Source organism: Oryctolagus cuniculus, chromosome X, assembly GCF_051225735.1.
Source record: "Oryctolagus cuniculus isolate XC-2025 breed Fujian yellow rabbit chromosome X, ASM5122573v1, whole genome shotgun sequence".
Classification (NCBI taxonomy): Eukaryota; Metazoa; Chordata; class Mammalia; order Lagomorpha; family Leporidae; genus Oryctolagus; species Oryctolagus cuniculus.
In genome coordinates this window covers 113,711,861-113,727,677 of record NC_142888.1, presented here as the reverse complement: position 1 = coordinate 113,727,677, position 15,817 = coordinate 113,711,861, and the positions used below count along the sequence as shown (strand labels likewise).

At 40.0% G+C, this 15,817-nt stretch overlaps 1 protein-coding gene across 1 annotated transcript in view; it reads right to left on the bottom strand.

Annotated features, from left to right (window-relative positions):
• The window catches only part of ADGRG4 (adhesion G protein-coupled receptor G4), a 149,454-nt gene that overhangs the window by 65,822 nt on the left and 67,815 nt on the right, over nt 1-15,817 (bottom strand). The window contains 2 exon segments of the mRNA XM_089323950.1: nt 328-1,089; nt 1,092-6,362. Coding sequence (XP_089180076.1) covers nt 328-1,089; nt 1,092-6,362 — 6,033 coding nt within the window.

Below are 15,817 nucleotides of genomic sequence, written 5' to 3'. Positions count from 1 at the left end.
AGCCTGGTCCAGTCTTGGGTGTTGGGAGCATTTGCTGGCTCTCCTCTCTCTGTCACTCTGTCATTCAAATGAATGCATAAGTAAGTAAATAAATAAATAAATACTTTTGAAAAAGAAATATCTTGCTAAGTGAAAAGGCATATTTGAATTATACTTCAATAAAACAATGACAAAAAAGATGACCAGAGAATTCTGTGTTTGGACAAGGTACCCTTGTCTGGGAAAATAAGAAACACCTTCATTTTTTTTTGTTTTCAGATAACTGGCCACTTTGGAGACACCATGGCATGCATTTTGTTAGAAATGCATTGCATAATGGAACAGTACCTGTGCACTTAGTGCCAATCAGTGAAGTCAATGCTTCTGAAGATGGAGAGGAAGGGGTGGAGTCCATCCAGGTTGTCTCAAAAGAGGAAGAAACTAATGGAGACACAGTCAGTATAGAATTATGTATCTCTCCAGTGGATATGAGTGGAAATGAGGATCCAGTATCAGCAGATATAGCAGTGGTTACATTTACTGGGGAGTCCGTTGTGGGCTTAGAAAAAATTGAAGTATGGGATGCTGATGCAGCTGGTATTCTGCTCCATGCAGATTTTATTGTGAGGCTAGGCAAATGCATGGAACCAAAAGATAGGGGGTAGTCAGTTGTAGAAGGTGATATCCTCATTCTACTAAAGAATGGAGATTGAGACAAAGTCCTATGATCAGCACGCACAGTAGTTCTGGGCAATGCCTCTGGGGATGTGGAAATGCATACACTGTCATCTGTGACTTTTGTAGAAATAGGGAGAAAAATTGGGACACTAGTGGTGATATCATCCATTGTAGGTGTAGGAGTGGTCTTGTTGAGTAATGTGCTTTTAGTAACAAAGGGTAATGTTGTAAAGTTGGCGAATGGGTGTGCTGGTATCACGTCAGAAATCCTAAATGTGGATTTTGAGCCCTCCACTGTAGTGGAAGTTATAACATGAGGAGCATTAGATACAGTTGTCAGAGGGGGACCTGAAGGGAAACTAGGTAAGATACAAGTCAGCACAGGTATAGTGACCTTTGTGATTATAGATCTTGAAGTGGCATCAGAGAACTTGAGAAGAATGTGGTCCTAGGAGTTCCAGATGTGATTGTTTTTTCAAATGTGTTCTTAATATCAGCCAAAGTGGTAGAGTTAGTTCTTGAAGATGTTGATAATGAAGCGCCCCCAGAAAGCCCAAAGGTAGGAAAAATTTCTAATGTAAGAATTGATGGTACCGTCCTAACATCTCTAAATACTGGGTCCATTTGAGAGGCTGTGAATGTTGACAAAGACCCAGAAGCAAGGGGTAGAGGCTCTGTTTCCACCTTGTTGGTTGTAGGGGCATAAGTAGTAGTGGAAACTGGAAACTGAAAATCTTTAGTTGTGAGTGTGTTCCACGAAGTCATAGGAAGAGACTGGGTGTTATTAGATGTAATTATTATTCTCAGAAGTGGAAGTTCAACCATTTCTGATGTTAGAAGAAAAAAGGTATTTGTAATAGAGAACTCGGTCTCAGTACTATGAGGTGAGTAAGAAAATGATGCCCAAGAGGATGGAGTTGCACTGGATGGGGTCCATGGAGGGTATGAAACAGGGATGTTCACAGATGTAGCACTTTTTGGTAGTTCAGCTGTGAAAGTATTTTCTAACAAAGAATTCATCTTTCCTGTACTATAGGTGGTGCCTTTTATATTTTTTGTGGGTCCAGGAGTGTTCTTAAAGCTAGTCAAAGATGGGGAAGCTGGGGAAACCTGAAAGTTCAAGGAAGTATGAAGATTATCTGAAGGAGTAGGTGAAAGTACACTTTCAAGGACAGCCATTGCAGAATAAGTACTTCACTGAGCTGTTATTCTACCATTGCTTAGAGTGGATAGGGAGCTTTTAGCAATTCCAGGTAACATGCCTGCAGTTGTAGCCTCACCTGTTGGTGATGATTGTTGGGTTGTTGATTGAAGTGGTGAAAATTTGGTCTTCAGAATTGAGGAAATAGCTTCCATGTTCTTATAACTGAGTAGAGAGGAGGCAGTGATGTCTACAAATGGAATCACTATCCCAGTCACAGTAGGCATTGGAATAGTTTTCACAGAGGGGAAATTTGGCTCTTTTGAAAAGGAAAGGAATTCAGCTGTTATCCTGGAAGATACCTCTGTCGTTTCTGAAGCAGTGAAAGCAGAGGAAGTCATTGTGCTTTTTGAAGTTGGTCCAGCATAAGCCACAGGTGTGACATCCAATGCAGATGTTTGTATTGTCATTGTAGTATTAAGGGTAATTGAAGACAATAACGTAGAGGATGATCCAACTGATGAGGAAGTATCAGAAAAAGCTGTTGTAGGTGAGAAAGTAGAGTCATTAACTGACACTGAGGGCATCTCAGACATAGGCCCAGAAGTGTCTACAGAGGAACTTTTCAAACAACTTGTGTGTGTTGTTTTAGAAGACTTAGTCATTAACATGGCAGTAGTGCCAGAAACCTGTTTGGAGGTCAGGGAAGTGATATTAACTGGCAATGAGGACATCTGGTAGATATGATTGGATGTTGTCTTAGAGGCCTTTCCAAGAAGTGTTGTAGGTACATTTGGAATGGAAAGGGCTGAAGAGGTCCCATCAGTAGTGATCACTGTAAAGTTGGCATTAGAAACTCTAGTAGTGGAAGGAGACAAGGGCTTGGGAAAAGTATGTGTGCTTTCAGAAATGGAAGGAGCAACTGAAATCATGCCAGGCTGAGTCCTAAGTGAAAGGAATTGTGAAAGAGTTGTGTTGATGTTCACAGAATTTGATATTCTGGTTGTCCTGGAAGTTGTGGTATCCACAAATGAAGTATCCAGATGGAATGAGATAGGCTGAGTCACAGGGGTGGAGCTGACTACAGTTTCCATAGTCCTGGGAGTATGTGTTGAAAGGGCACTTGTGCTTTCTTTTTCAGGATGCAACAAAGTGATGATTGTAAGATCTTGTGAAGGGAGAGCTGTTTTCCTGTGACTGGCATACATTTCTGAAAGGTGAACATCTACGGTATTACTCGAGGTCAAGATAGGTATAGTCTGTTGGCTCCCAGGAATGGAAGATGAAACTGAGTCCCCGTTAGGTGGAGTTCCAAGTGGAATCTCTGAAGATGAATGTGTTTGATGGCTGGAGATCTGGGGGGTCTCAGAAAATCCTGCATCTGACATTACCAATGTTGAAATGCCCTGGGAGTAGAAAATAAAACAATTTGTTGATGGGGACATTTCTGTCACCTCCATAGTTCTAGGAGTTTTTCCTGGGGAGGTGATCATCTGCTCTTCATCAGAAGATAAGGTAGAGGGGCCAGTCTCTAGTTGGGTGGAGACTTGCATATCTACCTGATGTGTGGAAGATTGAGAAGTATGGATGTCTATGGAGGTAGCAGGCTTGTGGGCAGAGGTGGGCAGTGGCTTGGTCCTATCAATAGCAGAAGTTTCTGTGATGCCAGTAGCCAGACTAACAACATTTTCACTGGCACTGAGACTATATGGGAAGCTTGGAGCATAGGTAGAAGTCTCCTCTGCCAGAGATATGAATTGAGTCACCACCAGTTCAGACTTAGTTGAAGTCACAGGAGTGGAGGACACACTAGAAATGTTGTCAGGAGGGAGTTTTGAGCAGACAACAAAGTGTGTGGATGGAGTTACTATGGCAACTGAAGTGGAGAGAAGGGTGGTCTCAGCCTTACTTGCAACAGGAGTAGGGGTTCTCAGTGAGGGGACTGGATTTTCTGCCAGAGAGGGCACTTCTCTTGGTGTCAACCTGGCAGAGGTCATTGTAGTGGTATGAATTGAGTCACTGTGGGTAGGCAGAGTGTCATTGGGTGTAGAAGCAGTCTGAGCCAAAGGTGGTACCAATGCTTTGGTCTCTGTAGCTGATGACAGAGTCAAGACATCTGAGAGCACAGAGGTAGACAAAGCCCTGGCCAGTGTAGAGGGCTCAGGCATGGTCACCTTCATCTTGTCAGACACCACCACAGAAGTGACAGCAGAGACATTAACTGGCAGTGAGGACATATGGCTAACAGGTGTAAGAGTTGCTGGAGGATGAGTGGCTGAAGACCGTGGAAGTAAGATACTAGCAGACAAGGACATAGCTGGCTTGTCTGTAGGAGTAGTGATAAAACTAGTCCCAAATATCCTTGTGGTGGAAGGACCCAGGGCTTCAGGGAATGTCTGTGTGTTCCCAGGATTGAGAGATGGATTTGAATTCCCCTCAGGTGTCTCTGAAGTCCAAGGTGTTGAATAGATATGAATGGAATTAAAAATTTCTGTAGTTGCATTGTATGAATTCTTAGGTACGCTATTCATCAGTTTCGTTGAAAGCCTACTTTCTTTCACTTCAATAGTTGCAGGTTTATTGCCTGATGGGGTCGTCAACTTTTCGATAACAGGAAAAGGAAAAACAGAGACAGAAGCAGTTAGCATTTGTGCTGATTCATCTGTCGCTTCCAGTGTTGTTGAAAATGGAGAAACCTCAGTTATTGCTGATATAGTTGATTTTCCCTTAAGATAAGGGGAAACTGTTTCTCTTGTCATGGTAACATTGAATTTTCCTGTTGTTGCAGATTTGGGCACAGGCACTGTTGTATCTCCAAATGTACTTGTACCATTTGTTTCTGTTTGGGTGGTCTCAGAAGGGCTGTCTTTAGTAGAAAAATTTGATTTAACATTAGCAAGGGTAGATATTATGCCTATTGGTGGAACAATGGTCCCTTTTGTTATTAAAGAAAGTTCATTTGCAACTACTGTGGACATAGAGCTGGATTTTAGTGGTAAGGTAGTAAGCTTAAATTCAGGCATATTAGTTACAGATGGGGTTCCAGGAACTGTGGAGAAATTAGCAAACCATGGAGATGTCAATTTGGGTAGAGCCACTGTATATTTGCCTGTTGTAGTATCAATGGTACTGGAAGCCACACCCTCTGTGGATGCTTCTGGTGGGGTGATAATTTTAGTAGCTGTGGATGAATGTTCTGTATTGGTAGTACTTCCGTGGGATGCTGATGTAAAATTTTCATTAGGCACAAATGTCAGTAAGTTGGTTGTTTTCATAGATTTCTGGTCTGGTCTGACAGTCCAGGTAGTCTCATTGGTGGAGAATAGATGGGCATATTCATCAGTTATTGATGTGAGATTTGACTCATATGCCTTGGGTGTGGAAACTGATCTAGAGGAAATCAGAGTAATCATGTGTTCACTACCTGTGGGGGTATTCTGGGTATGTGTTGGCCTTGTGCTTGTGGGAGAAAGTATAGTTTCAGCCATTGTAGGTGTAAATGGGATTCCAGGACTTAAGGCTATGTTTGTAGGCTCAGAATTAATACCTGGCTGTGAACTCCGCATTCCTGTGAATGTGGAGGGTGTCACAAAAGAAAGGGCCATAGAAGAGATCTTTTCTGACATGGAGTTAGACATGGCACCCTCCACTGTAGGTGAAGAAATGCCCTGCTCATTTACAGTTGTTGATTCTGTTTTAGCTGTTCTTAGGGAAGGTGTGATCTGACTAGGCCTAGTTGGGAGTGTAACCAAATGAACTAAAAATGCTATTTCTGTATCAGCTGTTGCCAATGTAGATGCTGCCTGATTTCTAGGAAATACAGAATCCACTGGAGCAACAGTAGAGATGAGCACAGACTCAGATGGGAATGTAGATGCAGTCCCAATGTGAGCAGTTGTAGATAAAGTCTGTTCTACTATTGACCAAGATGTATCCTCAGCAGCTGCAGATGCAAGAAATTCCTGTCCAGCTGTGGAGAGTGTACCAATATCTGTGGTTCTATGTTTGGGCCAAGATGTTGTAGATATGGATATTGACTCAATGGTTAAGGATAAAGATATTGGCCTCATAATGGCTGACTGAGATTCGATTGCTAGAGTTTGGGACATAATTGAATTATTGATAAATCCAGATGTGGTTGGGAAATTAGTAGCCATAGTTGGATGAAAGGTCTCAGTGTCCATGGCATCAGTCATTTTTGTTGTACTTGCATTTTCTGAAGGTAGAAGTATAGTTATTTTCATGGAATTGGTAGTCTTGCCTTTGGAGGTACTCTGGGTAGGTACAGTGAAGTATGCTGAAGCAGACAAAACTTCTGCTGCCAATGTAGCTGTCTCTACCATAGATGTCTTAAAAAGTTTAGGTGCAGTCATTGTTTCCAGAGATGGAGATGTTGTATAGAAATATGATGTGGTTGTGTAATCAGTTGCAAAGACAGACATGCTTTTAGACATCACTGTAGTGGAAGGTGATTTTAGTCCAGTAATTTGGGACAGAGTTGTCAACTCTACTTGTTGAGAAAGACTTGCACTCATTTCTTGAATTGTCATATTTTCAGAAACAACTGAAAAAATCAGAAAGCATGTATTACTTTAGATTCAGCCTTAGAAATCAGGGACAATTCTTTAAGAACAAGCTTTGTAACTTCTTTTCATTTTTAAGAGGGTTAAGTATCACTGATATAATCAAGTCACTTGATTTTGTGGTTTTCCTTAGGGTGATTTTCTACTTTCTGAAATCTCTGTGTTTCTTATATCAACCTGGTTAAGTGAGTAGTAGGAGGACATCAATTACACAGTATCTCCATAAAATATACAGGCACTCCTAGAAGACAGACATATGCGAGAGTAGTACACTAATTAAGAGGATTAGCTTTGGAAAAAGAACAATTCCTTGAAAGACACAGCTACCAAAAATTACATAAGAAATAGGTAACTGAATAATCTTATACCTATTAAACAAACTAAATTGTGTAATTAAAAATCTTCTGAAAGAGAGGATGCAAATAGATGTAATTCTAAACCATGGCTCCATCACTTACTCATTACGTAAACTTGCACTGGTTACTCACCCTCTGTACTTCAACTTCTTCCTCTGTGCTATGAGGATTACAATAACAGCTGCTTTACACAACTGCTGTAAGACTCAAATGAGTTAAAGTGCATAAAATATTAGAGTGGCACCTGGAACACAGTAAGTGCTCAAAATATACTGGACTTGACTTTGACTTGGTTAAATTTCTATCACTCATTTAAACACTATAGATTGAAAATGCTTTTTATTTGGAATCTCAGAATTAAAATTTCTTGAACATATTATACACATATGTATATATATTATATATATAATATGTATATAATGTATACATTTTTACATATTTGACATTCTCTTTCCCAAAACAAGGCCATTGAGGATGCTATTTGCTCTATTCAGAAGTCCCTTCCCAGGGCCAACACTATGGCTTATCAGATTAAGCTTTCAGGTTCCGGTTTAAGTCCTGGCTGCCCAACTTCCAATCCAGCTCCCTGCTAATGCACCTGAGGTACAGATGGAAGCTCACTCTCTCTGTAACTCTGATTTTGAAATACATAAATAAATCTTTAAAACAGTCCTTCCCAACCTTCTCCAACCGATTAACTTTTATTCATTCTACAGATCACAGCTCATGTGTCTCTTCTTCAGAAAAGCCTACCTTCCCTGACCTCTGCAGCTAAATCAAATAGTGTATTCTAGGCTCTTACTGGCATCTCATATCTCTTTTTCTTTTTGGAAAGATTCTTCTATTTATTTGAAAGGTATAGTTACAAAGAGATAGGGAGAGACAGAGAGATCGTCCGTCCTCTGGTTCTCTCCCCAGATGGACACAATAGCCCATGCTGGGCCAAGCTAAAGCCAGGAGCTTCACCCCGGTCCCCCACGTGGGTGACAGAGGCCCTTGAACCATCTTCCTCTGCTTTTCTGAGGCCATTAGCAGGGAGCTGGATTAGAAGTGGAGCAGCTGGGACACAAACTTATGCCCATAAGGCATGCCAACATCACAGGCAATGGTTTAATCCACTAAGCTACAATGCCGGCCCTGTCATACCACTTTTTCATAGTACTTGTCACAGCTACAATTTTACATGTGTTTGTATGAGTTTATTAATGTCCGTCTTCCTCAGTGGACCGTATGGGCAAGGACCTCATCTTTCATTGCTCTCCTCAGTGCCTAGTGCAGTGCCTGGAACATGGTAGATGTTGAATACATATCTCTAAGTTAATGTAATAATGAAGGCTTAGGCTAGTGTTAGGCGATGTTAAGATCCCTAATCCTACAGGTTTTTTTAAAGAAAGAATTGACAAGTTGTGGAACAATGATATTTAAGAGATAAAGAAAACAGAGAAATTTCCGAGAACTCAAATATTGCTTTTGGGCAATTCAGAGGATAGTAGTGATATTCATAGAAATAAGAAAATTGGAAAGGCAGCTTCACTTAGAATAAAAATGCCCTGTTCAGATGTGAATAAGAGGAATTTGGGATGGTGGCAGAGCAGTAAAATGAAAACGGTGCATAGTAAAATTCAAGGCTGAGTCATAATCTTTCTCTGATTCAAATCACTCACAATGAAATCCTGCATATTTACGTTAGGGAAATTAGAATTTTGATTTATCCACCTGTAAAGCATATTGCCTATGATACGGAAATAACTGTGGTGGTAGACAACCTACTAACTTGCCTCACTGTCTTGAGCATTAACATTACTTTAAAGTTGCCTATCCAGAAATCCTTAGGTGTGTATAAGACGTTCTTTAGAACTTTCTTGTTATAAACAAATGGAATGAGTGATGACCAGGAACCTGCAAATGACTCTACAGATAAACTGATAAAGGTGCACACATTTTAAAGGGGGAAAAGCAGTTACATTAACACCTACCCTTTTACTTAATTTTATAACAGTATTAAAATTATCAGAGATCTACTGTCTGTTAGACCTTATCATGAAACTGGAGTATTTCAGCAGCATAATATTTATTTCAAGACTCCTGCTTTAAAATTTTTCCACAACAAGTAAAAGAATTGTCATAATCTTGGTTTGCATTTTTGCAGATGGATTTTCCCCAGCCAACTGGCTTAGCAAACCTCTGTTAAAGTGTTGCTTCCAGCACATTTGAGGAATAAGGCAACACAGAGCCTGAATCACTCTGTACAAACGCATTAATTGTTGAGAGAAGAGTACACAGTTCCTTCCTACTCCTTTACAAATGATTAATGATTGAGTTATATTCACTTTTTAGGAAAACAATAAATCACTAAATACTACAAAAGCCCAAGTTATCTTCATTGATACAACATTCAAAGAGTGTGATTAGAATAAAACATAACAAGTAAGGGGGAACTCGTTTAGAAGGCAAGACATGGGAGTTAGACATAGCATTTTTATCAGAAATGGCTAAGCTATAGATGTAGCAGTTGTTAACACTTACAGTGAGCACCTCAAAAAAAAGTAAGATTTTGAAAAATAGGGGCTGGCGCTGTGGCATAGTGGGCTAAGTCTTCACCTGGGGTGACAGAATCCCATAAGGGCATCCATTGGTGTCCTGGCCATTCCTCTTCCAAACCCAACTCTCTGACTATGGTCTGGGAAAGGAGTGGAAGATGGCCCAAGTGTCTGGTCCCCTGCACTATCATGGAAGACCCGGAGGAAGCTCCTGGCTCCTAGCTTTGGATTGGCTCATCTCTAGACGTTGTGGCCATTTGAGGAATGATGACCTCTCTCTTTGTCTCTCCCTCTCTCTTTCTGTAGCTCTACATCACAAATGAATAAATAAAATCTTTTTTAAAAAGATTTTGAAAAATAAAACAACTGAGTTGAACAAAATTGCCAAGCAGGTGATATTTTAAGTACCAAAGATCTTATAGAAAATAATCTATTTTATATTGTTCCATTTTAACCTGAAGTCTGGATTTGTATATTTCAGCAAATTTACCATTGGATCTTTCAGATGCAAGTTTTTTTCCTAGAGTTCTGCTACGTCAAACTTTTCCTCTAGCATCTTTATTAATGAAACTCACCTCTTCATTCATTAAAATCACAAAACCAGGTCTTTGAGACTGTATTCAATCTTCTCATTTACAGATGAGGCTCAAAGTAGGGCAATGTTGAGAAGATGAGATTTTCATAGACAAAACATTTAGAGAAGAAACAAGAGTATTTGGCAATACTTCAGTATTTACCATCCATACATACATGACTTCAGTTTACATGGAAGCCCCAAAACCCAGGAGAAAGAAATGAAGAGAATCTCCTCAAAAGAATCAAAAGGGAAACAAATCCAGATGCTGAAAACCAAGTTCTACAAGTACTGAACACTGTACAAAACAGCAATCCCCCAAAATATTGAGACAAAACCTAACAGGAGAGAATCACAATGCTAGACAGAAACATGAATACTGAACTTCTTAGCCCAACTAGCAAATTACAGCCATTCTCTGAAATACCTGCCCCTAAGAATTGTTCATATCCCAAACAAAGACAATCCAATCAAACAACAGATTTTCAAAACCATGATCTATAGAATTAAAGATGCCTTCGAACCCTAAGTCTAGCAATTAATTATAATGGGTTAACTAACAGGCTCAAAGCAATTAGCTTGTAATGTAAGCTGATAGTGAATATGAGGGAGTCTTCAAAAAGTTCATGGAAAGAGCCCGCGCTGTGGCGCAGCTGATTAACACCCTGGCCTGAAGCATTGGCATCCCATATGGGCGCCAGTTCTAGTCCCGGCTGCTCCACTTCCAATCTAGATCTCTGCTATGGCCTGGGAAAGCAGTAGAAGATGGCCCAAGTCCTTGGGCCCCTGCACCCACGTGGGAGACCTGGAAGAAGCTCCTGGCTCCTGGCTTCAGATCGGCACAGCTCCAGCCATAGCGGCCTTCTGGGAGTGAATCATCGGACGAAAGACCTCTCTCTCTACCTCTCCTCTCTCTGTGTAACTCTGACTTTCAAATAAATAAATAAATCTTTTTAAAAAGTTCATGGAAATGTGTATTATATTACAAAGAAATTATACACAGATTTCAAAAATTCTGTGCCAATATACACTCATCATTTAATTCAGCTTTTTCATGAATTTTTGAAGTATCCTCACATAAATTTTTTGATAACTTATTTTGTTTATTGGTGTCCTTTTTGTCTTCATCTACATGTAATTTTATTTTCCTAAATTTAGTAATTCAGACTTTCTGTGCTCCCATTATTTCTAATGAGTGAAGTTCACTGTACTTCTGCCACACCAATTTTTTCTACTTTCCCCATATGAGGTGGGAATTTGGGGGGGGGAATCCCTAAATAGTGCATTTATCTCCACTGAATTTATGCCTGTCCTGCTCAGAAAAGAAAATTCTGTACGATAGCTACCATGGAAGCCACATCATCGCCATTATTTTTGCTGCACTCTACTTCTACAGACACACACAGAGAGAGAGAGAGAGAGAGAGAGAGAGAGAAGCTTCCATTGCCCAAGAACTGATGTTGTAAGTAAGTGCAGACTTCATCTTGAATAAGATAGCTTAAATCCACTTTTTTTTTGCACCTCCCCAATAAGCACAACTACAGATACTGAAAATTATGTAAGAGACAACCAAAGAAGAATCATAAAAGATGTTAGGTGGATAGCAAATTGATTTTAGATCCCAGGAGTAGAGGAATGACATAGTTCAAGGCATCTTGCCTCTCCTACCCTAATATGAAAGAACAACTGAGATCCTATGTTTTCCAATTCTCAAATGAGTAACAGAAAACAATCCAAATAGACTCATTCCCCTTTCAGATCAAATGGGAGTTCCTCTGACATCGGACAAGCCTGACAACACAAGTAAGGAGGATTTATGTATACTCTGCTCACAATAAGCAGACAAAGGAATCACATTCCTTCCTTGCCAGGACTGAGTCTCCCGCCCCTACCAGAAGATATAGGCTGAAAGGAACTTGGTCTGAGAAAGCTATTTGTTCCCAATGCCCCAAGAGTCTCCTCACCTACATCAAATCACTAGTGAGAGGAATTGAAGAAGACATAAAGAATTGGAAAGTACTTCCATGTTCATGGATTGAAGAAAATGATACTATTAAAGTGTTCATACTTAGCAAATCAATTTATAGATTCAACAAAATCTCCATCAAAATATCAATGATATTCTTCACAGAACTAGTAGAAAATAATCCCAAAAGTTATATGGAGGCACAAAAGCCCCCAAATAGCCAAAGACATCTCAATCCAAAAGAACAAAGCTAAAGGCATCACAATACCTCATTTCTAGACATCCTAGAGTCATAGTTATCAAAACTGAATGGTACTGACACAAAAACAGACACATAGATAATGGAACAGAATAGAGATTCCAGAAATTAATCCATTCATACACAGGCAATTGATTCTTAACACAGTTATCAAAAATATACACTGAAAGGATAACACTTTCTTCAATAAATGATAATGAGAAACTAGATATCCATATATACATTAAATGCTGACACCACCATCCCCTCATTGTATACAAAAAATCAACTTGAAACAGATCAAAGAGCTACATATAAGACTTGAAACTACTACAAGAAAACATGAAGAAACACTTCAAAACATTGGTACAGGAGGCAATATTTTGAATAAGACACCAAAAACATAGACAAAAGGGATTAAATCAAAGACACTTCTGCACAGCAAAAAAAAAAAAATCAAGAGTGACTAGATAGGTGACAGAATGGGAGAAAGTGTCTGTAAGCTGTATGTCAAACAGAGCAGTAATTTCCAGAATATATCAGAAACTCAAAAACTCAGCAGCTAAAATATAAACAATACAGTTAAAATAGATAAAGCATCTGAAGAAATATTTCTCAGGAAAAGAAATACAAATGGCCAACAAATAAATGGGGAAAAATGCTCAATATAATCAACCATCAGGGAAATGCAAATCAACTAACTCCAGTTAGAATGACTGTTATCAAAAAGACAAAAAGTAAACAATGCAGGTAAGATTGTAGAGAAAAGCGAAACTTTACACACTATTGGTGAGAATTCAAATTAGTACAGCCACATAGAACTAAAAGTAGATATGCCATATGACCCAGGAATCTCACTTTGGGGTATATATTCAAAGGAAATTAAATTGGCATATGAAAGAGATCTCTGCACTCCAATGTTCATTGCGACACTATTCACAGTAGCCAAAGTATGGAATCAACCAAAATTACCATCAGTGTGGAAAAGGATGAAGAAAATGTGATACATATACACAATGGGATACTATTAGGCCATAAAGTAGGAAGTAATATCGTCATTCACAACAACATGGATGGAAGTATATGTCATCATGTTAACCAAAATAAGCCAAGCACAGAAAGATAAGTACTATATGATTTTACTCATATTTACTATAAAGGTGACTACCAGAGGCTGGAGAAAGTAGGATTGAGGGGGAGATTGGGGAAGGTTACTTAATGGGTACCAAGTTACAGTTTAATAGGTGCAAGATGTTCCAGTGTTCCATTACACAGCAGAGTTACTAATATAATACTTACTAATATAATTACTAATGTAGTAATGTATATTATTCTTCAAAAAACTGGAAGAAAAGATTTTAATGTTTTCATCATAAAAGTGAAAAGTGTTTGAGGAGATAGGTGTGTTTACCCTGATTGGAGATTACACAATGTATAGCTGTATGGAAACATCACATCATATTCCAAAATATGTAAAATTTTCTGTCTGAAAAAAATTTTTAAATGTTTTAAAAGAACATGTAGAAGATGGAATAAGAGGCACAGTTCATTGATAATTGCTCCCGTAAAAATAAAAAGTTTAGAATACACCTAATAAAACATATGTATGCTGAAAAATCACAAAATACTAAAGAAAAAAAGTTGAAACTTCTCTTAAAAAAGGAGGGGAGGCATACTTTGTTCATAGACTGGAAAATTCAACATAATAAAGATGTCATCAGTACTCCCCAAATTGATATACAAGTATCATGCAATTCCTATCAAAATTTTAGAGAGGTTTTGTGTAGACATGGACAGGATTAGTCTAAAATTCTCACAGAAATGCAGAAGGCATAGAATAACTAGGCCTATTTACAAAGAATAACATGAGAGGAATCATCCTACCCAAAATTAAGTCTTACTGTACAGCTATGAAATCAGGACAGTGTGGTATCAGCAAAGGGATAAACACATAGATGAATGAAACAGAAAGAAAACTCAGAAATAGACCTGCACAAATATGCTCAAGTGATTTGACAAAAATACAAAATCAATCCAATAAAGGAAGAACAGCCTTTTCAATAAATAGTACTGAAGCAATTGGACATTCACAGACAAAAACAAGTGAACCTAGATCATAGATGATCTATGGAACAGAATAAAGAACCCAGAAATTAATTCACGTACATACAGCCAAATGATTTTTTTTGACAGGCAGAGTGGACAGTGAGAGAGAGAGAGACAGAGAGAAAGGTCTTCCTTTTCCAGTAGGTTCACCCCCTCAATGGCCGCTGCTGCTGGTGCTCTGCGGCCAGCGCACTGCGCTGATCCGAAGGCAGGAGCCAGGTGCTTCTCCTGGTCTCCCATGCGGGTGCAGGGCCCAAGCACTTGGGCCATCCTCCACTACACTCCCGGCCACAGCAGAGAGATGGACTGGTAGAGGAGCAACCTGGACAGAATCCGGCGCCCTGACCGGGACTAGAACCTGGTGTGCTGGCGCCGCAGGAGGAGGATTAGCCTATTGAGCCATGGCGCCGGCCCAGCCAATTGGTTTTTGACAAAAGTGCCCAGACCATGCATTGGAGTAAGAATAATCTCTTCAATAAATGCTGCAGGAAAACTGGAGGTACATGTGTAGAAGAACAAAATATCATCCCTAACTCTCACCATATACAAAAATCAACTAAAGATGGATCAAAGACCTAAATTTAAGACCTAAGACTATGAAGTTGCTGGAAGAAAATGTAAGGGAGGGACCTGTGCTGTGGCGCAGTGGGTTAATGCCCTGGCCTAAAGCACTGGCATCCCATGTGGGCACCAGTTCAAGTCCCAGCTGCTCCACTTCCTATCCAGCTCTCTGCTATGGCCTGGGAAAGCAGTAGAAGATGGCCCAAGTTCTTAGGCCCCTGCACCCGCGTGGGTGATTGGGAGGAAGCTCCTGGTTCCTGGCTTTGGATCGGCACAGCTCCGGCCATTGCAGCCAATTGAGGAGTGAACCAGTGAATGGAAGACCTCTCTCTCTCTCTCTCTTTCTCTTTTTCTCTCTCTCTCTCCTTCCCTGTCTCTCTCTCTCTCTCTCTCTCTCTCTCTCTCTCTCTCCTTCTCTCTCTCTCTCTCTCTCCTTCCCTCTGCCTCTCATTCTCCCTCTCCCTCTCCCTCTCTCCTTCCCTCTGCCTCTCCCTCTCCCTCTCCCTCTACCTCTCCCCCTCCCTCTCTCTCCCTCTCCTCTCTGTGTAACTCTTTCAAATAAATAAATAAATCTTAAAAAAAATAAAATGTAAGGGAAACACTTCAAGACATTGATGTAAGGGATGACTTCTGGGATAAAAGCCTCAAGGCACAGACTAGATAAATGAAGACTAAATAAATGGGACTATATCAAACTCAGAAGCTTCTGTGGAGCAAAGGATAGAATCAGTAGAGTGAAAAAACATCCAACAGAATGGGGAAAATATTTGCAAGCTACCTATCTGACAAAGAATTACTATTCAGAATATATCAACAACTCGAAAAATTCAACAACAAAGAAACAACCAATCCAGCTAGGAAATGGGCAAACTGGGACCAGCGTTGAGACATAGTGGTTTAAGTTGCTGTGACATCAGCATCCCATATGGGCACTGGTTCTTGTCCTGGCTTCTCCATTTCAGATCCAGCTCCCTGCTAACGTGCCTAAGAAAGCATCAGAAGACAGCTCAAGTGCTAGGGCCCCTGCAACCATGTGGAAGACCCAGGTGAAGTTCCAGACTCCTGGCCGAGGCCTGTTCCAATCCTGGCTGATGC